At 37.1% G+C, this 16,225-nt stretch overlaps 1 protein-coding gene across 3 annotated transcripts in view; it reads right to left on the minus strand.

Moving 5' to 3' along the window:
• efl1 (elongation factor like GTPase 1) overlaps nt 1–16,225 on the minus strand; it is a 152,060-nt gene that overhangs the window by 114,653 nt on the left and 21,182 nt on the right. For all 3 annotated transcript variants that reach the window (XM_067445108.1, XM_067445100.1, XM_067445095.1), the window contains exons 11-12: nt 14,409–14,531; nt 11,997–12,096 (exon numbers count right to left, since the gene is read on the minus strand). In XM_067445108.1, the coding sequence (XP_067301209.1) occupies nt 11,997–12,096; nt 14,409–14,531 (223 nt within the window). The remainder of the gene's footprint in view (nt 1–11,996; nt 12,097–14,408; nt 14,532–16,225) is intronic.

The following is a 16,225-nucleotide window of genomic DNA, read 5'->3' on the forward strand; positions in this document are numbered from 1 at the left end:
AGAAAATCACATTGTCTGATTTAAAAAAAAAATGTATTTGCAAATTATGGTGGAAAATAAGTATTTGGTCAATAACAAAAGTTCACCTCAATACTTTTGTTATATACCATTTGCTGGCAATGACAGACTCCACAAGGTTTTTACACACTGTTGCTGGCAGTTTGACCCATTCCTCCTTACAGATTTCCTCTAGAGAAGTGATGTTTTGGGACTGTCGCTGGGCAACACGGATTCTCAGAAATCTATGGGGTTTGCCACTGGCTAGGCCACTCCAGGACCTTGAAATGCTTCTTACAAAGCCACTCCTTCATTCACACACTCCCAGGCGGTGTGTTTGGGATCATTGTCATGCGGAAAGACCCAGCCACCTTTCATCTTCAATGCCCTTGCTGATGGAAGGAGGTTTTTACTCAAAATCTCACAATACATGGCCCCATCCATTCTTTCCTTTACACGGATCAGTCGTCCTGGTCCCCTTGCTTGTTTCCACCCCATGCTTCACAGTAGGTATGGTGCAACTCAGCATTCTTTCTCTTCCAAAATCGATGAAAAAAATTCTATTTTTGTTTCATTTGACCATATGCCATTCTCCCAATCCTCTTCCGGATCATCAAAATGCTCTCTAGCAAACTTCAGACGGGCCCGGACATGTACTGGCTTAAGCAGGGGGACACGTCTGGCACTGCAGGATTTGAGTCCCTGGTGGCGTAGTGTGTTACTGATGGTAGCCTTTGTTACTTTGGTCCCAGCTCTCTGCAGGTCATTTACTATGTCCCCTGTGGGGTTCTGGGATTTTTGCTCACTGTTCTTGTGATCATTTTGACCCCACAGGGTGAGATCTTGCGTGGAGCCCCATATCGAGGGAGATTATCAGTGGTCTTGCATGTCTTCCATTTTCTAATAATTGCTCCCACACCTGATTTCTTCACACAAAGCAGCTTACCTATTGCAGATTCAGTCTTCCTATCCTGGTGCAGGTCTACAATTTTTTTTCTGGTGTCCTTTGACAGCTCTTTGATCTTGGCCATAGTGGAGTTTGGAGTCTGACTGTTTGAGGTTGTGGACAGGTGTCTTTTATACTGATAACGACTTCAAACCAAGCCTGCAGCACCCCTCTCAGAAACTGAAGCTTTGGTGCCTCGATCACCCCTAGGTGACTGGTCCCAGTATAGCCTAATGGACGCGAGGCAAACTAAACAATCAAATTACACTTCAAATATTTTTTCCCCAAAGTAAGTTTATGTCATTGTAGGCAGCTATTATCACTATGATTTCATTTAAAGTGTTCGTTTTTTAAAATAAGTTTAGTTTTAGTTAGTTATTTGGTAATATAAAAACGGGTGTGTGACGACATGATTGACAGCTGAAATTGACGTCTTCTCTGAGTGAAGTTGTCACTGAGGCACTAACAGACTTTTTCCTGAATTTTTGAGAGCAGATTGGAGCTTTAGCTTTAATTTCTATATTTCCATAACTGTTTATTTAACACTAACATAATTAATTGTTCTGCATCTGTGAGAGTGTGGGCGGGCTTTTGATATCACGACTGTACTTCCTGCTCTCTACTGTGCAACTCCGGTCCCAAAATCACTACTGCACAGACAAGGTCCCAAGATGTCAGCGCCGTGCAGGCCTTCTGAAAGCTTCAACTCTGCTCAGCGGAAACGGATGAAGTCACGGCGTCCATATTTTTTTTACAGTCTATGGTTCAAACAGGTGCCATTTAATACAGGTAACGAGTGGAGGATAGAAGAGCCTCTTAAAAAGTTACAGGTCTGTCAAAGCCAGAAATCTTGATTTTTTTGTAGTTGACCAAATACTTATTTTTCACCATTATTTTCAAATAAATTATTTTAAAATCAGACAATGGGGTTTTCTGGATTTTTTTCTCATGCTGTCTCTTATAGTTGAAGTGTACCTATGATGAAAATTACAGGCCCCTCTCATCTATTTAAGTGGGATAACTTACACAATTGGGGGCTGACTAAATACTTTTTTGCCCTACTCAATATAACATTGTTCTAGAGGTTGTTGGATATTTTCATCTAAAAATATTACATATTGTTCCTTCAATTTGCATATAATATCTGATGTGAATAATATGATGATGACGATGATTATCTTAATATCATGATACAGATTTGAGGGGCAGAATAAATCTACTTTAATTTTTATACTGGCAAGGCTTATGGATGGATAATACAAATTACCCATGTGCACTTTGAAAAGTCAGTTTCAAGTGGAGTCAAAGTGGAAATAATCTGAACTCTTGACCTGCACATAACACCTAGATAGGCAGCTTGATGCTTCACTCCATAGAGTTCAATGCACTGGGTAGCATGGACAAAAGTCACATCTACATAATACATTGGGGGGAAAAAAGCAAGAACCTGTTCCCAATCCCATGATATGACTTTAAAACTCTAGATATGAAAGTCTAATATTTCTAGTGATTAATTAAATATTAGTTTAATGAATTACTTTCCATTCACATCTCCACTATCCCGTCAAATTAAGGCAAAATACTGTATATATGTATGTATAAATACAAACATACACACACATAGATATGTGGTCACCTGGCTTCATTCTGGCACTTGAAGCCCACTTTTCACAATTCAATCAATTCCTGAAAGATATTTTTTTTCTACAGAATGCTATGAAATGCATCACATTGCAGAAGGAAACTCAAAGCATTTCCTTTTGACATCTAGCGTTTATCCTGCTTAGTTACCCATCTCAACACTTTGCCAAAAAAGCAACTATTTCCAGAACACTGTTTCTTGCGTGTAAACTCTGACAGTCACATACATGTCTCTAATCACTCTTCCTGCTCTGTGCAAACACTGCATGGATTTTATTAGCCTCACCCCAGATCCGCCAGCTAAAGCTACACAGGAGCTCCTGCGGCCAGTAAAATACTACATGCAGCCTGCAAGGGTCTACACATGTTCTGCAGCCCCCTCTATCAAAACAACACTCAAAGACAGAAGTGCCGCCGAGCGTCGTACGGGTTTGCCCAGGCCATCTGCTTCTAATGATTAAAAGTGCAACTGTCTCTCCAATCATTTAAGTCCAGATAATTTGCTTTGACATCAGCGTGCCATATCGTCGACTGTCTAGTGTCACGTGTACTCAGTAGATATAAAAGAGTGAGAACAAAGGCCTAAAAATCCTTTCAGGCTGGGTGGTAGACCAGTATACAGGTCCTTCTCAAAAAATTAGCATATTGTGATAAAGTTCATTATTTTCCATAATGTATTGATAAAAATTTAACTTTCATATATTTTAGATTCATTGCACTCCAACTGAAATATTTCAGGTTTTTTATTGTTTTAACTGATGATTTTGGCATACAGCTCATGAAAACCCCAAATTCCTATCTCAAAAAATTAGCATATCATGAAAAGGTTCTCTAAACGAGCTATTAACCTAATCATCTGAATCAACTAATTAACTCTAAACACCTGCAAAAGATTCCTGAGGCTTTTAAAAACTCCCAGCTTGGTTCATTACTCAAAACCGCAATCATGGGCAAGACTGCCGACCTGACTGCTGTCCAGAAGGCCATCATTGACACCCTCAAGCGAGAGGGTAAGACACAGAAAGAAATTTCTGAACGAATAGGCTGTTCCCAGAGTGCCGTATCAAGGCACCTCAGTGGGAAGTCTGTGGGAAGGAAAAAAACGTGGCAAAAAACGCTGCACAACGAGAAGAGGTGACCGAACCCTGAGGAAGATTGTGGAGAAGGACCGATTCCAGACCTTGGGGGACCTGCGGAAGCAGTGGACTGAGTCTGGAGTAGAAACATCCAGAGCCACCGTGCACAGGCGTGTGCAGGAAATGGGCTACAGGTGCCGCATTCCCCAGGTCAAGACAATTTTCGGCTACAGAGAAGCAGCACTGGACTGTTGCTCAGTGGCCAAAGTACTTTTTTCGGATGAAAGCAAATTTTGCATGTCAGGAGTCTGGAGGAAGACTGGGGAGAAGGAAATGCCAAAATGCCTGAAGTCCAGTGTCAAGTACCCACAGTCAGTGATGGTCTGGGGTGCCATGTCAGCTGCTGGTGTTGGTCCACTGTGTTTTATCAAGGGCAGGGTCAATGCAGCTAGCTATCAGGAGATTTTGGAGCACTTCATGCTTCCATCTGCTGAAAAGCTTTATGTAGATGTTGATTTGGTTTTTCAGCACGACCTGGCAGCTGCTCACAGTGCCAAAACCACTGGTAAATGCTTTACTGACTATGATATTACTGTGCTCAATTGGCCTGCCAATTCTCCTGATCTGAACCCCATAGAGAATCTGTGGGATATTGTGAAGAGAAAGTTGAGAGACACAAGACCCAACACTCTGGATGAGCTTAAGGCCGCTATCGAAGCATCCTGGGCCTCCAGAACACCTCAGCAGTGCCACAGGCTGATCGCCTCCATGCCACGCCGCATTGAAGCAGTCATTTCTGCAAAAGGATTCCTGACCAAGTATTGAGTGCATAACTGAACATAATTATTTGAAGGTTGACTTTTTTGTATTAAAAACACTTTTCAGATGAAATATGCAAATTTTTTGAGAAAATCTTGAATTTGGGTTTTCATGAGCTGTAATTATTTTATGCCAAAATCATTAGAATATAAAGTTAATTTCTTACCGTAAATATATCAAAAATGTATTATTAGTAGTAATATACATTGCTAAGGACTTCATTTGGACAACTTTAAAAGGTGATTTTCTCAATATTTAGATTTTTTGCACCCTTAGATTCCACATTTTCAAATACTTGTATCTCAGCCAAATATTGTCATATACTAGCCAATCATACATCAATGGAAAACTTTATTTAATCAGCTTCCAGATGATGAATACATCTATAAAAAAAAAGACCCATATGACTAAGGTTATACATACATACAGTATTAAATATACAGCTTTAAAGTCTAATAATAATAATATTTTTCTAAAGACTAATAATGGATTCTGTCCATCAAGTTAATTGTGTAAATAAAACGTAAATTAAATCAGATTTGATGATGTACCTTTCATTCACTGTATCATCAAGAAACTGTCATTAATACTTGATTTTTCTTTCTTGGTTTGTTCATATAAAAACTTTTTTTTATTGCATTTTTATCAATATAGAGATTTTGGTCATACCGCCCACCTCTACTCCAGGCTGTCACCTACTGTAGAAGGTGAGAAGGAAGACAAAATATGAGAACAAAATGGTTGCAAACACTGGACAGACGAATCACGTATATGGAAGTGTAAGAGTTTGTGAGTGGGTGGAATGTTTGAAAAGACACAGATGGAAACAAAGCACCACTTGACTGAATTATCTGTAACACCACCAAATTTCATTGTACACTTCAACCTGACCCGATGAATAATGGAAAATGTCTGATCTGAGGTCAGTTCTAGAGGGGCTGTCTGGGAGCTGCCTGACACACTGACTCAAGAACAAAGAGTCTGAGCAGCTCATGCCCTCATATCTGGGGTCACATGAGGAGTCTGACATGGCTGAGAGCGCCATCTAGCGTCTGCTCTTGGATCTGCAACAGGCATTGTTCCTCAGCACTGACACTACGTCATCTTACTTAAGAGGATGAAAACTGAAAAACATTTATTTCAGTTGAGTCAAGACACAAAGGACATCAACCGGGACAGGATCTAAGCTACCACCATTACTGTAGGGTATCAATTCTCATAGTCTGCCGACAAAGGAAAAGAACAGCAGCACAAACTTGTGCTCACACACACATACTATACACAAAAGAGCAAGCGAGGTGCCGTATCGATCAACTGCTACATCACTGTTTGGCCAAGGTCCATTAAGTTTGTAGAACCCAAGGGCTAAAGCAAACTTACTCAAAAGCGCGCACACGCGCGCACACACACACACACACACACACACACACACACACACACACACACACACACACACACACACACACACACACACACACACACACACACACACACACACACACACACACACACACAGATCTATTATTCAACATCCTGGAGCTCTCGTCCTAGTCAAAAAGCCTGCAGGAATGTATACAGGATCCTTTTTGGAATTTATCTTATCATTTGGAACCAATATTAAAAAGATCCTATTGGGAATTTAACAGGAATCATATCAGATATCCTAGATTGAACTGAAAAAAAAAAAAAAAAAAAAAAAAAAATATATATATATATATATATATATATATATATATATATATATATATATATACATACACACACACACACACACACACACACACACACACACACACGCACACACACACGCGCACACACCTAAAGGATTATTAGGAACACCAGTTCAATTTCTCATTAATGCAATTATCTAATCAACCAATCACATGGCAGTTGCTTCAATGCATTTAGGGGTGTGGTCCTGGTCAAGACCATCTCCTGAACCCCAAACTGAATGTCAGAATGGGAAAGAAAAGTGATTTAAGCAATTTTGAGCGTGGCATGGTTGTTGGTACCAGATGGGCCAGTCTGAGTATTTCACAATCTGCTCAGTTACTGGGATTTTCATGCACAACCATTTCTAGGGTTTACAAAGAATAGTGGGAAAAGGGAAAAACATCCAGTAATGTGGCAGTCCTGTGGGCGAAAATGTGCTGACTTTCAATCGCAATCATTTTGTGACATGCAGTTTGTCTGCCGCATCAAGGGGTTCGCACTGTCGCACACCGGACGCGAAGCGCAGCGCGTCTCTAAAATTCAAACATATTGTTTTCAATGAGTGTAAGCACACCGGCGGCGGCATTCGGTGCCTGTACGCTGCGACTCAGGAAGTTGTTTAAAATCCTGCCGTGCCACAAGCGCCATTTCAAGATTTTATATTAAATTTATATTCTATTTCCCTCAAATCTGATCAATATACTGATTTGACCCTGTGCTGCAAGATACTCCCACTGTGCAGGCAGCTCTTCTGTCAGAAGTCATTCAGAATTGAGCTTGCACGTATATAAATGTGCGCGTCTGGGGTGAGATCCTGAGACGTGACGCTGAGCTTCAGTCCGGTGTGCGACCCGCTTCTATCAGAAATGTCGACGCTTTCCTCTCCTGCAGCTGGAATGCATTCACGGATACAATAGCAACTCTCAACGACCACCAGGACTTATACGGTTTTATAAAAGCTTTTTATTTGTTGTAAAGTGTAATAATCATCTGAGAAAAATAAATTCTTCTGTCAGGCGCGTTGAAGTAAAAAGTGCCTGGGACAAACGCTGTCAAGATGAGGGTGTAGCCAGGCTGCGTCTGTGTCATTATGCCAACATGATCTTCATAACTTATATTTAACTTAATAAAAAGTTTAACTTTACCCCTCAGAAAAATGATCTTCTCTCTTGTCAACATTATAGTCTGGTGTGTATGAGCTCTTCAGTGGTGGAGGCGCGTGCTGTGTATCACGTCATATAACAGGGCTCTACATAACGCCCATTTTGGGCGTATTTACGCCTAAAAATTACTGCGTGCGACTGTGAAAAAATATTTAGGCGCACCAGTGCGAGTGACCCGATCGATTCTCATGAATGGATGTGTACAATCGGAATAAAAACTACAACACTGACTGAATCAACACTGAGAAACTGTTAGGCTATGTTTCCTACTGCAATCAACTGCTTTTCATGCCTTCAGTCAGCACTCAGCAGAAGAAGTGCAAAAACGTGTGCGACGGACTACACTTCAAACAACGATTGTTTACAACGATTGAAGTGAAACATGTGTGACGAGTCTGACGACGCAGCCATGTGCACTTTACCAGACGCTCGCGCTGTTTATCAGCCAAATCAAAACTAACTGGAAATACCACGTTTGGATTATCATAAACAAGCCCAGAAATTAGCGGATGCTTGGGGCATAAATGCTATCAAACAATAATGTATTAATAATACATTTAAAAAAGCCCTTGAGTTAATCTTTATCACACATGCTGTTTAAAAAAAATACTAAATGTATATAATGAGCGAGTATATCATAAAAGATTTTTTCCAAACCGGGTTTTTGTCTTATTCTGAATCACTGTAACGTTACACACAAAATAAATTATTCCCGCTGCGGATTAGCACAATATCTGCGTGACTCACCACAAACAGAGAGAAGTAGATCCGGCTGCAATGTTCTTCCGCGAGGCGCATGCAGTTCTGTTTATGAAGCGCCAGAGCGCCAAAAGTTACAGCTTGCTATAACTCCGAGTATTGGCTTGATTGCATGTGTGATACTGATCTCGTACAAAAATCTAATAGACAAGTTGATATTAAGTAACAACGTTTTAGCCACAACACTGCCTATTTGTGAAAATCAAAGCCTCACCAGAACTGAGTCGCATCTCCAAGCGATTCGATTCAAATGAATCTTGTGTTTTGAACTATTGACTGAATGACTTGCCGCCACCTACTGGCGGTTTTTATTTTCATATTTATACTTTGCATGGACTTTTTTTTTATTTAAAATATTAAACTTTTAAAGTTTAATTTGTATATATTTCTAAATTCAAAAACTTATATGTAAAACATTCGTACAACATTAACTCATGCATTAAATGCATAGGTGTTTGATAGTATGAAGTCCAGTTCTGCTTTTTGTGTGTATTTGTGCTGTACTCTCAGAAGTTAATGATAATATAATGTCAGAATTATGTTGAATTTAAGAAATTGACAGATGATGCATACATTTAATAAGATTAGAAAACATTGCTCTTATAATGGTAAAAATGACCCTGGACATTAAAGGACAAATATCGTCCTGTAATGGGAAAGTTATAATTGGAATGTGTTTGATGGATTAGAATGTGCTCCTAAATTTTTGACTGTGCTCCTAATTTTTTTTAATTAGGAGCACAAGTGCTCCTCAAGAAAAAAGTTAGCGTAGAGCCCTGTATAAGGACGCACACTCAAAAGTAATCTGGTCAGGTCGTTTACATGGTGAATTTTTTCGTTTGATCGGTTCATGAAAAGGTTTATCCCACCTCTCTCAAACCGATTACAATTTCATTCGGTTTGAGCATTTTTATTCCGATTGAGGTGTTTATATGGAGCATTTTCATTCGGATTTGACTTTTAAAACGATTACAGTGCTCCATGTAAACACACCTAGTATAAAACATCTTAAAACAGTATAACTTGAATAAATATATATATATATACATATACATATACATACATATACATATACATATACATATATATATATATATATATATATATATATATATATATATATATATATATATATATATATATATATATATATGTATATCTACTCTAAGAAATCTACTCATAGTATTGGAATCTTTACTGGATGGCTCAAAAGGAAATCAATTGCCATTTTTAAATCCTGAAAGATTTCCTTTAAATGTCCTACTGCTCTGCAAAAGCACCCTTCAGTAACTACACCAATGCCGGAGCTGAGAATGTTTTTATTTGATATTCATTTTAACATTCTGAGCATCAGAGAACAGTTAAGACAAATTCTTTCTTCACAGTCTAAGACATTTGATTGTGTGTCTTAACATTTAGAATAGTTACTGCATATTGTCTTTGTTGTGCAGTAAGGCCAGGGTCCAAAATTAACACTCACCCAGGGCAAATCCAAATAAATAAAAGACTTCAGGAATTGCAACATGGTTGCAGCAGGCACGGTTTAATTCAGAATGATAGTCTAATCCTCGCTGATGTAAATTATGTGAACGACTCGAATCAAAGTCCAATAAACCATCTACAAAAGAAAACATCTGTCCTGACTCTTTCCTCAATGGAAGATTTACCAACAGACGTTTATCTATGATGCCTAAAGGCTGTTTTTCTCCAGAAACACCATGTGGAGACACATATGTGGAATGTTCCTCACATTAAGCCACCAAAACAAAAATAAAATAATGTGTCTTCACATTTACGTGAGAGGAGACAGAAACACGCTAATTTTGTATATGATGCTGTATGAGACAAAACAACCTTCAAGACAATTTGCTACACATTTTTGAGAGAAAAAGCCAAATAATCCAATTGTCATTAGAGCAACAATATACTTTTCTAAAAAATATTTTTGTCCAAAAAAATTGCATCCAGTAAAAAATATTGATGGCTGGATAAGTGTAGGCAAAAAAATAAAAAATAAAAAAATAGTCTAATTGGTTATTATAATAGTTTTGTGAATAGTGATTAAACAGATCTAGTTATTTATGTGCTGTGCTTTGAAGAAAATTACCAATAGGAATATTATTATATATACAGCACCCACCACTAATATTTGCACCCATTTATATACAAGCATGTATATCCGTCTAGTCCAGTTCAAAATAATAACAAATCCCCATCTTTATATTTCGTAAAACTAATTTGTATTGTATAAAAATGTGAAATAACTTTACTTTTCTCCAAAAACATGTGAAATTGAAACATATTATCAATAATATTGTATGTTTTTTAATAGTAAGCCATGTTGGAATGTCCTGTTTTACTAGGGCAAGGAAATGCAAACTTTTGTCAGCTGAAACACTTTAACCTGAAATATTTACTCGTAGTACCCCCTGAGATCTTGTTTTTATTTTAATAATTTAACAACACAGTCACAGTCACGAATGCATCACAAAAACCAAAGAAGCAGTGATGCTCACTATGTTCTCTTACAGGAAAATACCAGCGCAAAACATATTGTATGGAAAATCGTATGAGCCATGCACGATGTGAACTCGATACAGATCATGACATGATAGAGGTTTTGAAAAGACAAACCAGAATTTAGTAATATTTCAGCATAAACACACATTGCTAGTCAGGTAGTGAACATAATCTAGCAAACATTTACAAATAATTGACAGCTTAAATAATGCAGTGATATGTAACAAAGTAGTTTTGATAAATATATTTGGCTCCACTTTATATTAGGTGGCATTTAACTACTGTGTACTTACATCAAAATAAAATATTACAATGTACTCATTGTGTTCATATTGTATTGTAAAACACTTTTGAGTTGAGATGCAGGTAAATTTAGGGACAGGTGAGGTGGTATGGGTAAGTTTAAAGGTAGTGTTAGGTGTAAGGGAAGGGTCAGCAGTGTAATGTAACAACAGAAATGAATTACAGTAATTACATGCAGGTATTTTAAAAAATGTAAGTACAATATAAAAACTTGTCCCTAAATTGTACAATCTTTAGTACATGCTGTAACTATACACATCACAACATGTAAATAGGAAAATGTTGCTGTTATTTTGTCACTTATAGAGCAGGCTAGATGGAGCTCTTTACTTCAAGTCTTTGTGCTAAGCTAGGCTAGCGGTCAGTTCGTCAGGACTTATCTAACTCTGGGGGATACAGTGAATAAGCTAAAGTCCCAAAAAGTCAGCGTGTTACTTTAAGTTTAGTCTCTTTTTAAAGAAAATAGAATCATGTTACTCTAAATATGTAAGACAATCACAGCCATACATCTAAACAAGCTGTATTCCAAATTTGAGGTTGATATTTCAAAAAATGAGCTTTCAGTAAGATTTTGCTTCACAGCAGTACCAAAAGTTTCCACTAGATGAAATTCGTTTCCCAAACATTTAAAAAATTCTCATTTTTGGCTGCAAAATGTACAAGTGTGATATTTTTTTTTTTCAGGACCATTTTTTTCAGGACCTTTTAAAACCATGTCCATGGTATTAGTTGTCTTCACACAGCAAATACCAAAACATTTTCTAAGTTTTGTATCATTCCGACCAAACAGCCCCAGAGGCTTAATTAACTGAACTAAGTGTAAAATGTCTAAATATGAGGTGATAAACAGAGCCTATTCCTATAGTAACATTGAGAAAGTGAGAGAACTGCAGTCTTAGAATCAGAAAGTCTCAAATACTATGATCAAATACATGCCATCTTCTGTACTAAACCACACCAATATAATATCTCTATCGCTCTAAAACTAACGTCTATCTAAAAATAAACCACACACAACATAGGAAACAGACATTCACTTAAAATGTAGAAGTTCAATACCTCTGTTTGTTCTGTGGCAGAGCTTTGGAGTCCACGGCAACCATCTTTGACACAAAGACAATTACAGGCGCCGAACAATCAGCTGAACAATCTAGAAATGCTACAGGGGACAAACACACAGAGCAAACAGATTAAAAAAAGTCTTATTTAATGCTAGCAACACTAGTGTAATTTTACAATTCAGACTTTGAACCCAATATGGATGGGACACGGCGTGGCCTTTTTATATGAATACGAAATCAAACTAAATTTCACACCTAAGCACCATCAGAAATGACTTTAAAGCGTGATATTACAATCCGTAAGCCAGAATTGAGGAGAGCTATGCTTTTTAATGCATGCGCTCTAAGAAACCTCAGCTGGAGGCCACATGATAGCATCCTGCTATTACACAAACTTATCAAGAACCCACTTTCAGCTGTATGGGTTCTTGAGCAGCTATCTGGTTGTTAAAAAAGTTATTTTCATTAAAGGTTCTTCAAGATGCTGAATTTAAGTTCAGCAGAACCAAAATAGTGGCCAAAGGTGATGTCCAGAGAGAATTTTTCTTTTAATAAAACATCAAAATATGAGGCAAGTATTTAATTTACATTTTTTTAATATTTTAATTATGAGGGAAGAAAAAAAAAAACACTAAATTGGTTAAGGTATTATTTGGCAAAATACAGCTACAGGTTTTTTTGTACTATGAAAAACAAAAATGCATTAAAAACGGAACGAAAAAGCATACATCGACTACAACATAATCAGTTATTAATATTTCATTGGTTCTCTCTTTTTGTATTTGTTCATAATTAATTTTTTGACAGCCTGGACAAAAATGAAGTGCACACAATATGGTATGTTTCATTGCATTATCACCAAAAAACTCAACTACAGCAACGCAATATGCTTACAAAGTATTTAACCCTGAAAAAAGTGTGGTGTCAATTTGCCTATAGGCCGGACATCACTATTGCCCACTACAATAGACAGTTTTCTAAAGAACTAGATAAACTCTTTGTGACTCCTAAGATCTTAAAAGGTGAAATTGCTTTGTGAAAATAATTATTAAAGAAACAATAGTACACCCAAAATACAAAAATTCTGTCGTCATGTTTGTACAGTCATATACCGCATACTAGAATTGATTTCATTGCATGCATTTTATGCATCGTTTATGATTTAATAACTCACTAAACTCCTGATTATTTAGATACCTATACTGAAATGACTGTAAACTAAATTATCTGGAACTGAAACTAAAACTATATAAAAAGTTTTTTTTTTTTACTTGAAATAAATTAAAAACTTTAAAAAATAAAAAATAAAATAATAATAATACTAATAAAAAAAAAATTATAAAACCTTTTAATTTCAGCTAGTTGTTAAGACAGTTCCTATTTTCGTTTCAACTTGATATAAAACTTGATATTAAAAAACCTAAAATAAAAGTTAAAAACTTTTTATTTTTAACAAAAACTATAGTATTGAAACAAAAATATTTTAGGTAAACTATTTTACAATGTCATTGTTACATATGATGCAAGCATTTACCATAGTAATAACAGTAAATTATGCATAATTAAATGCAACTAACCCTAATCCTACCTTAACCCTATAGTATAGTAAGTACATGTAGTTGATTAATATTACTCACTACTTAAATATATAATTACACTATAACAACGACACCTTAAAATAGTGTTTTTAAAAATGACAAACACACAAAATTACTAAAACTTTATCTGAAATAAAAAACAAAAATGGAGAATATGAATAAAACCTACAATAGTATCTTAATGATACCCAAAATAACATTAGACCACACCATAAGTCTGTTAAACACAGCTATCATATTGAATTATGAAATATGAATTATGAATTCAGAACACAAGATATACAGACAACATTTATGGTCATTTTTTGTTTTCACAATGCCTTGTGAAAAAGATGGAAAACAACTTCTTAACATTCTACCAAGCATCTTTAGTTTTCCACAGAAAAAGGAAGATTATATTGTTTTGGAATAATATTAGGGCAAGTAAATTATGACATCCTTTTAATTTCTGGGTTAAATATTGCCTTTCAAAGAAGAGGAAATGCAACAAAGGCCACTGCACCATCGTACAGCTTAAAAATGCCTAAAAAAGCCAAAAGTGGAGCTGTTCAATCCAAATACAGTTCATACATAAAGCAGTATATAAAGCAGTGCGCAGACAGGTGCTGTAGACCTAGGAAGCTTCCAGTGAGCAGAAAGGGCTAGAAAAGATCTGAGGGTGCCGTTTTCGTGAGTGAAGAGCACATGTATGCAATAGGAGTGTGAGTTTTAAAAACGCCGTATCCACAGATGGAGTCTGACGGTAGGAAATGCTGTGTGAATCACATCCTCTGCTTACAGGTTATCAGCTGTAGCCGTTAACACACACTCACCTTTTTTTAGCTCCTGTGTTTTCTCAGGCAGAGAGTCGAACCTGCGCACTCCCACGCTCATCAGCTTTTCCACTCTCTCAGCCGAGATCTCAGCTGGGCTGGGCAGCTTTTCACACACCATTGCTGAGTAACACTGTTAAAGAGAATACACTCGATGTGCACTTTCCACAAATAGGGTACAAAATAGGGTCTGAAGTGCATGTGTGCGTGTGTGTGTGTGAGTGTGTGTTGGCTGGTAATCCCTACATTATGCGGACAAAACGTCCCCACAAAGATGGCAATATCCGAAATCCTTGTGGGGACATTTTTTGGTCCCCGTGAGGAAAACATCTTATAAATCACACAGAAGTAGTTTTTTTGAGAAAGTAAAAATGCAGAATGTTTCCTAAACATGGAAACACTGTGTGTGTGTGTGTGTGTGTGTGTGTGTGTGTGTGTGTGTGTGTGTGTGTGTGTGTGTGTGTGTGTGTGTGTGTGTGTGTGTGTGTGTGTGTGTGTGTGTGTGTGTGTGTGTGGTGTTTTATTTAACGTGGTGCATAAAAAAACATATATCTGTAAATATCACTTGCTTTTTATATTAAATTCATTGGTAACACTTTACAATAAGGTTTCATCCGTTAACTATATTAGATAAACTAACAATGAACAATACTACATGCAATTCTACAGCATTTATTAATCTTAGTTAACGTCAATCTTTAACATTTACTACTGTTCTGTCCTCTGTTTATGTTGTGTACCTGACAAATCAGGTAAACTCTTCCCTTACATCAAGACTCTGCAGACCTTGTCCACAGGTTTACAGACTTCAGCCTTGATGTTAGGGAAGAGTTTAGATGGCTGTTAAATTATATACCGAACATATACTGAGGACAGCACAACAACTTCATTTTTAAGATCCAAATTTATATCTGTTACCATTGTGAATGCACAGTGAACTAACATGAACATGAACATTTTTATTAAAAGGGGGTTCTAATGCCATTTCAAGCATTCGGACCTATTTACACAGTTAAAGAGTTGGATTCTCATGGGCAAAACGTCAAAAAAGGAGTTGGAGGAATGAGAGAATATTTCTGTGCCAAATACACTCCTTCAGGATTCAAATATGGTTCGGAAAGGTATTTTTTTTTTTGAGTATGGCCTTGTATGACATCATAAAGGGCGGAATTCCTTGTATGGGCACTCCTCCTGGAAGAGCGTGTACGCACAACAGCCAGAGCGAGAGCAAAAGCACGCCCATCAACGAGCTTTGTTCGGGTTACGCAAAATGCTGTCATTTTGTTTTTGAACCATGAAATCAATGTCACTGAAGTTTTTTTTAAAGTTAATGTTTATGGTTGTGAGGGAAAGATAACCTAGTTCAGCTTCCCAAATAACCCAGCATTAAAGGCCATCTTTCAATTTAATTTTATAATTTTATACAGAATATTGTATGAAAATGTCAATTTAAAAAGACATACATAAGAATACATATGTTTTACAACACCCAAGCGCAGAAATTAAGAAAAAAAGTGCCTGTTCTAAGCTACGCTCCAACAACCCGCCTTTTCCCAGAGAACGCGTCATATGACGCAACGACAGGCAAACATAGGCGCTGCAGCCCTGGCTCTCATTGTGGGTTTACGTAGTCTGAGAGGTGGAAAACAGAAAATAGAGATTTTCGTTATCGTAATTATAGTTATAGTAGGTTTGAGTCGTCACAATGGTGAATTCTGTTGTCACAATGGTGAATCAATAAAAGATCGTTGTTACAATGACTGTATTTACATGAACAGCATATTCCCGTCCTAGCCGAAACATGCGGAGCGGACACC

Source organism: Pseudorasbora parva, chromosome 1 (genome assembly GCF_024679245.1).
Source record: "Pseudorasbora parva isolate DD20220531a chromosome 1, ASM2467924v1, whole genome shotgun sequence".
NCBI lineage: Eukaryota > Metazoa > Chordata > Actinopteri > Cypriniformes > Gobionidae > Pseudorasbora > Pseudorasbora parva.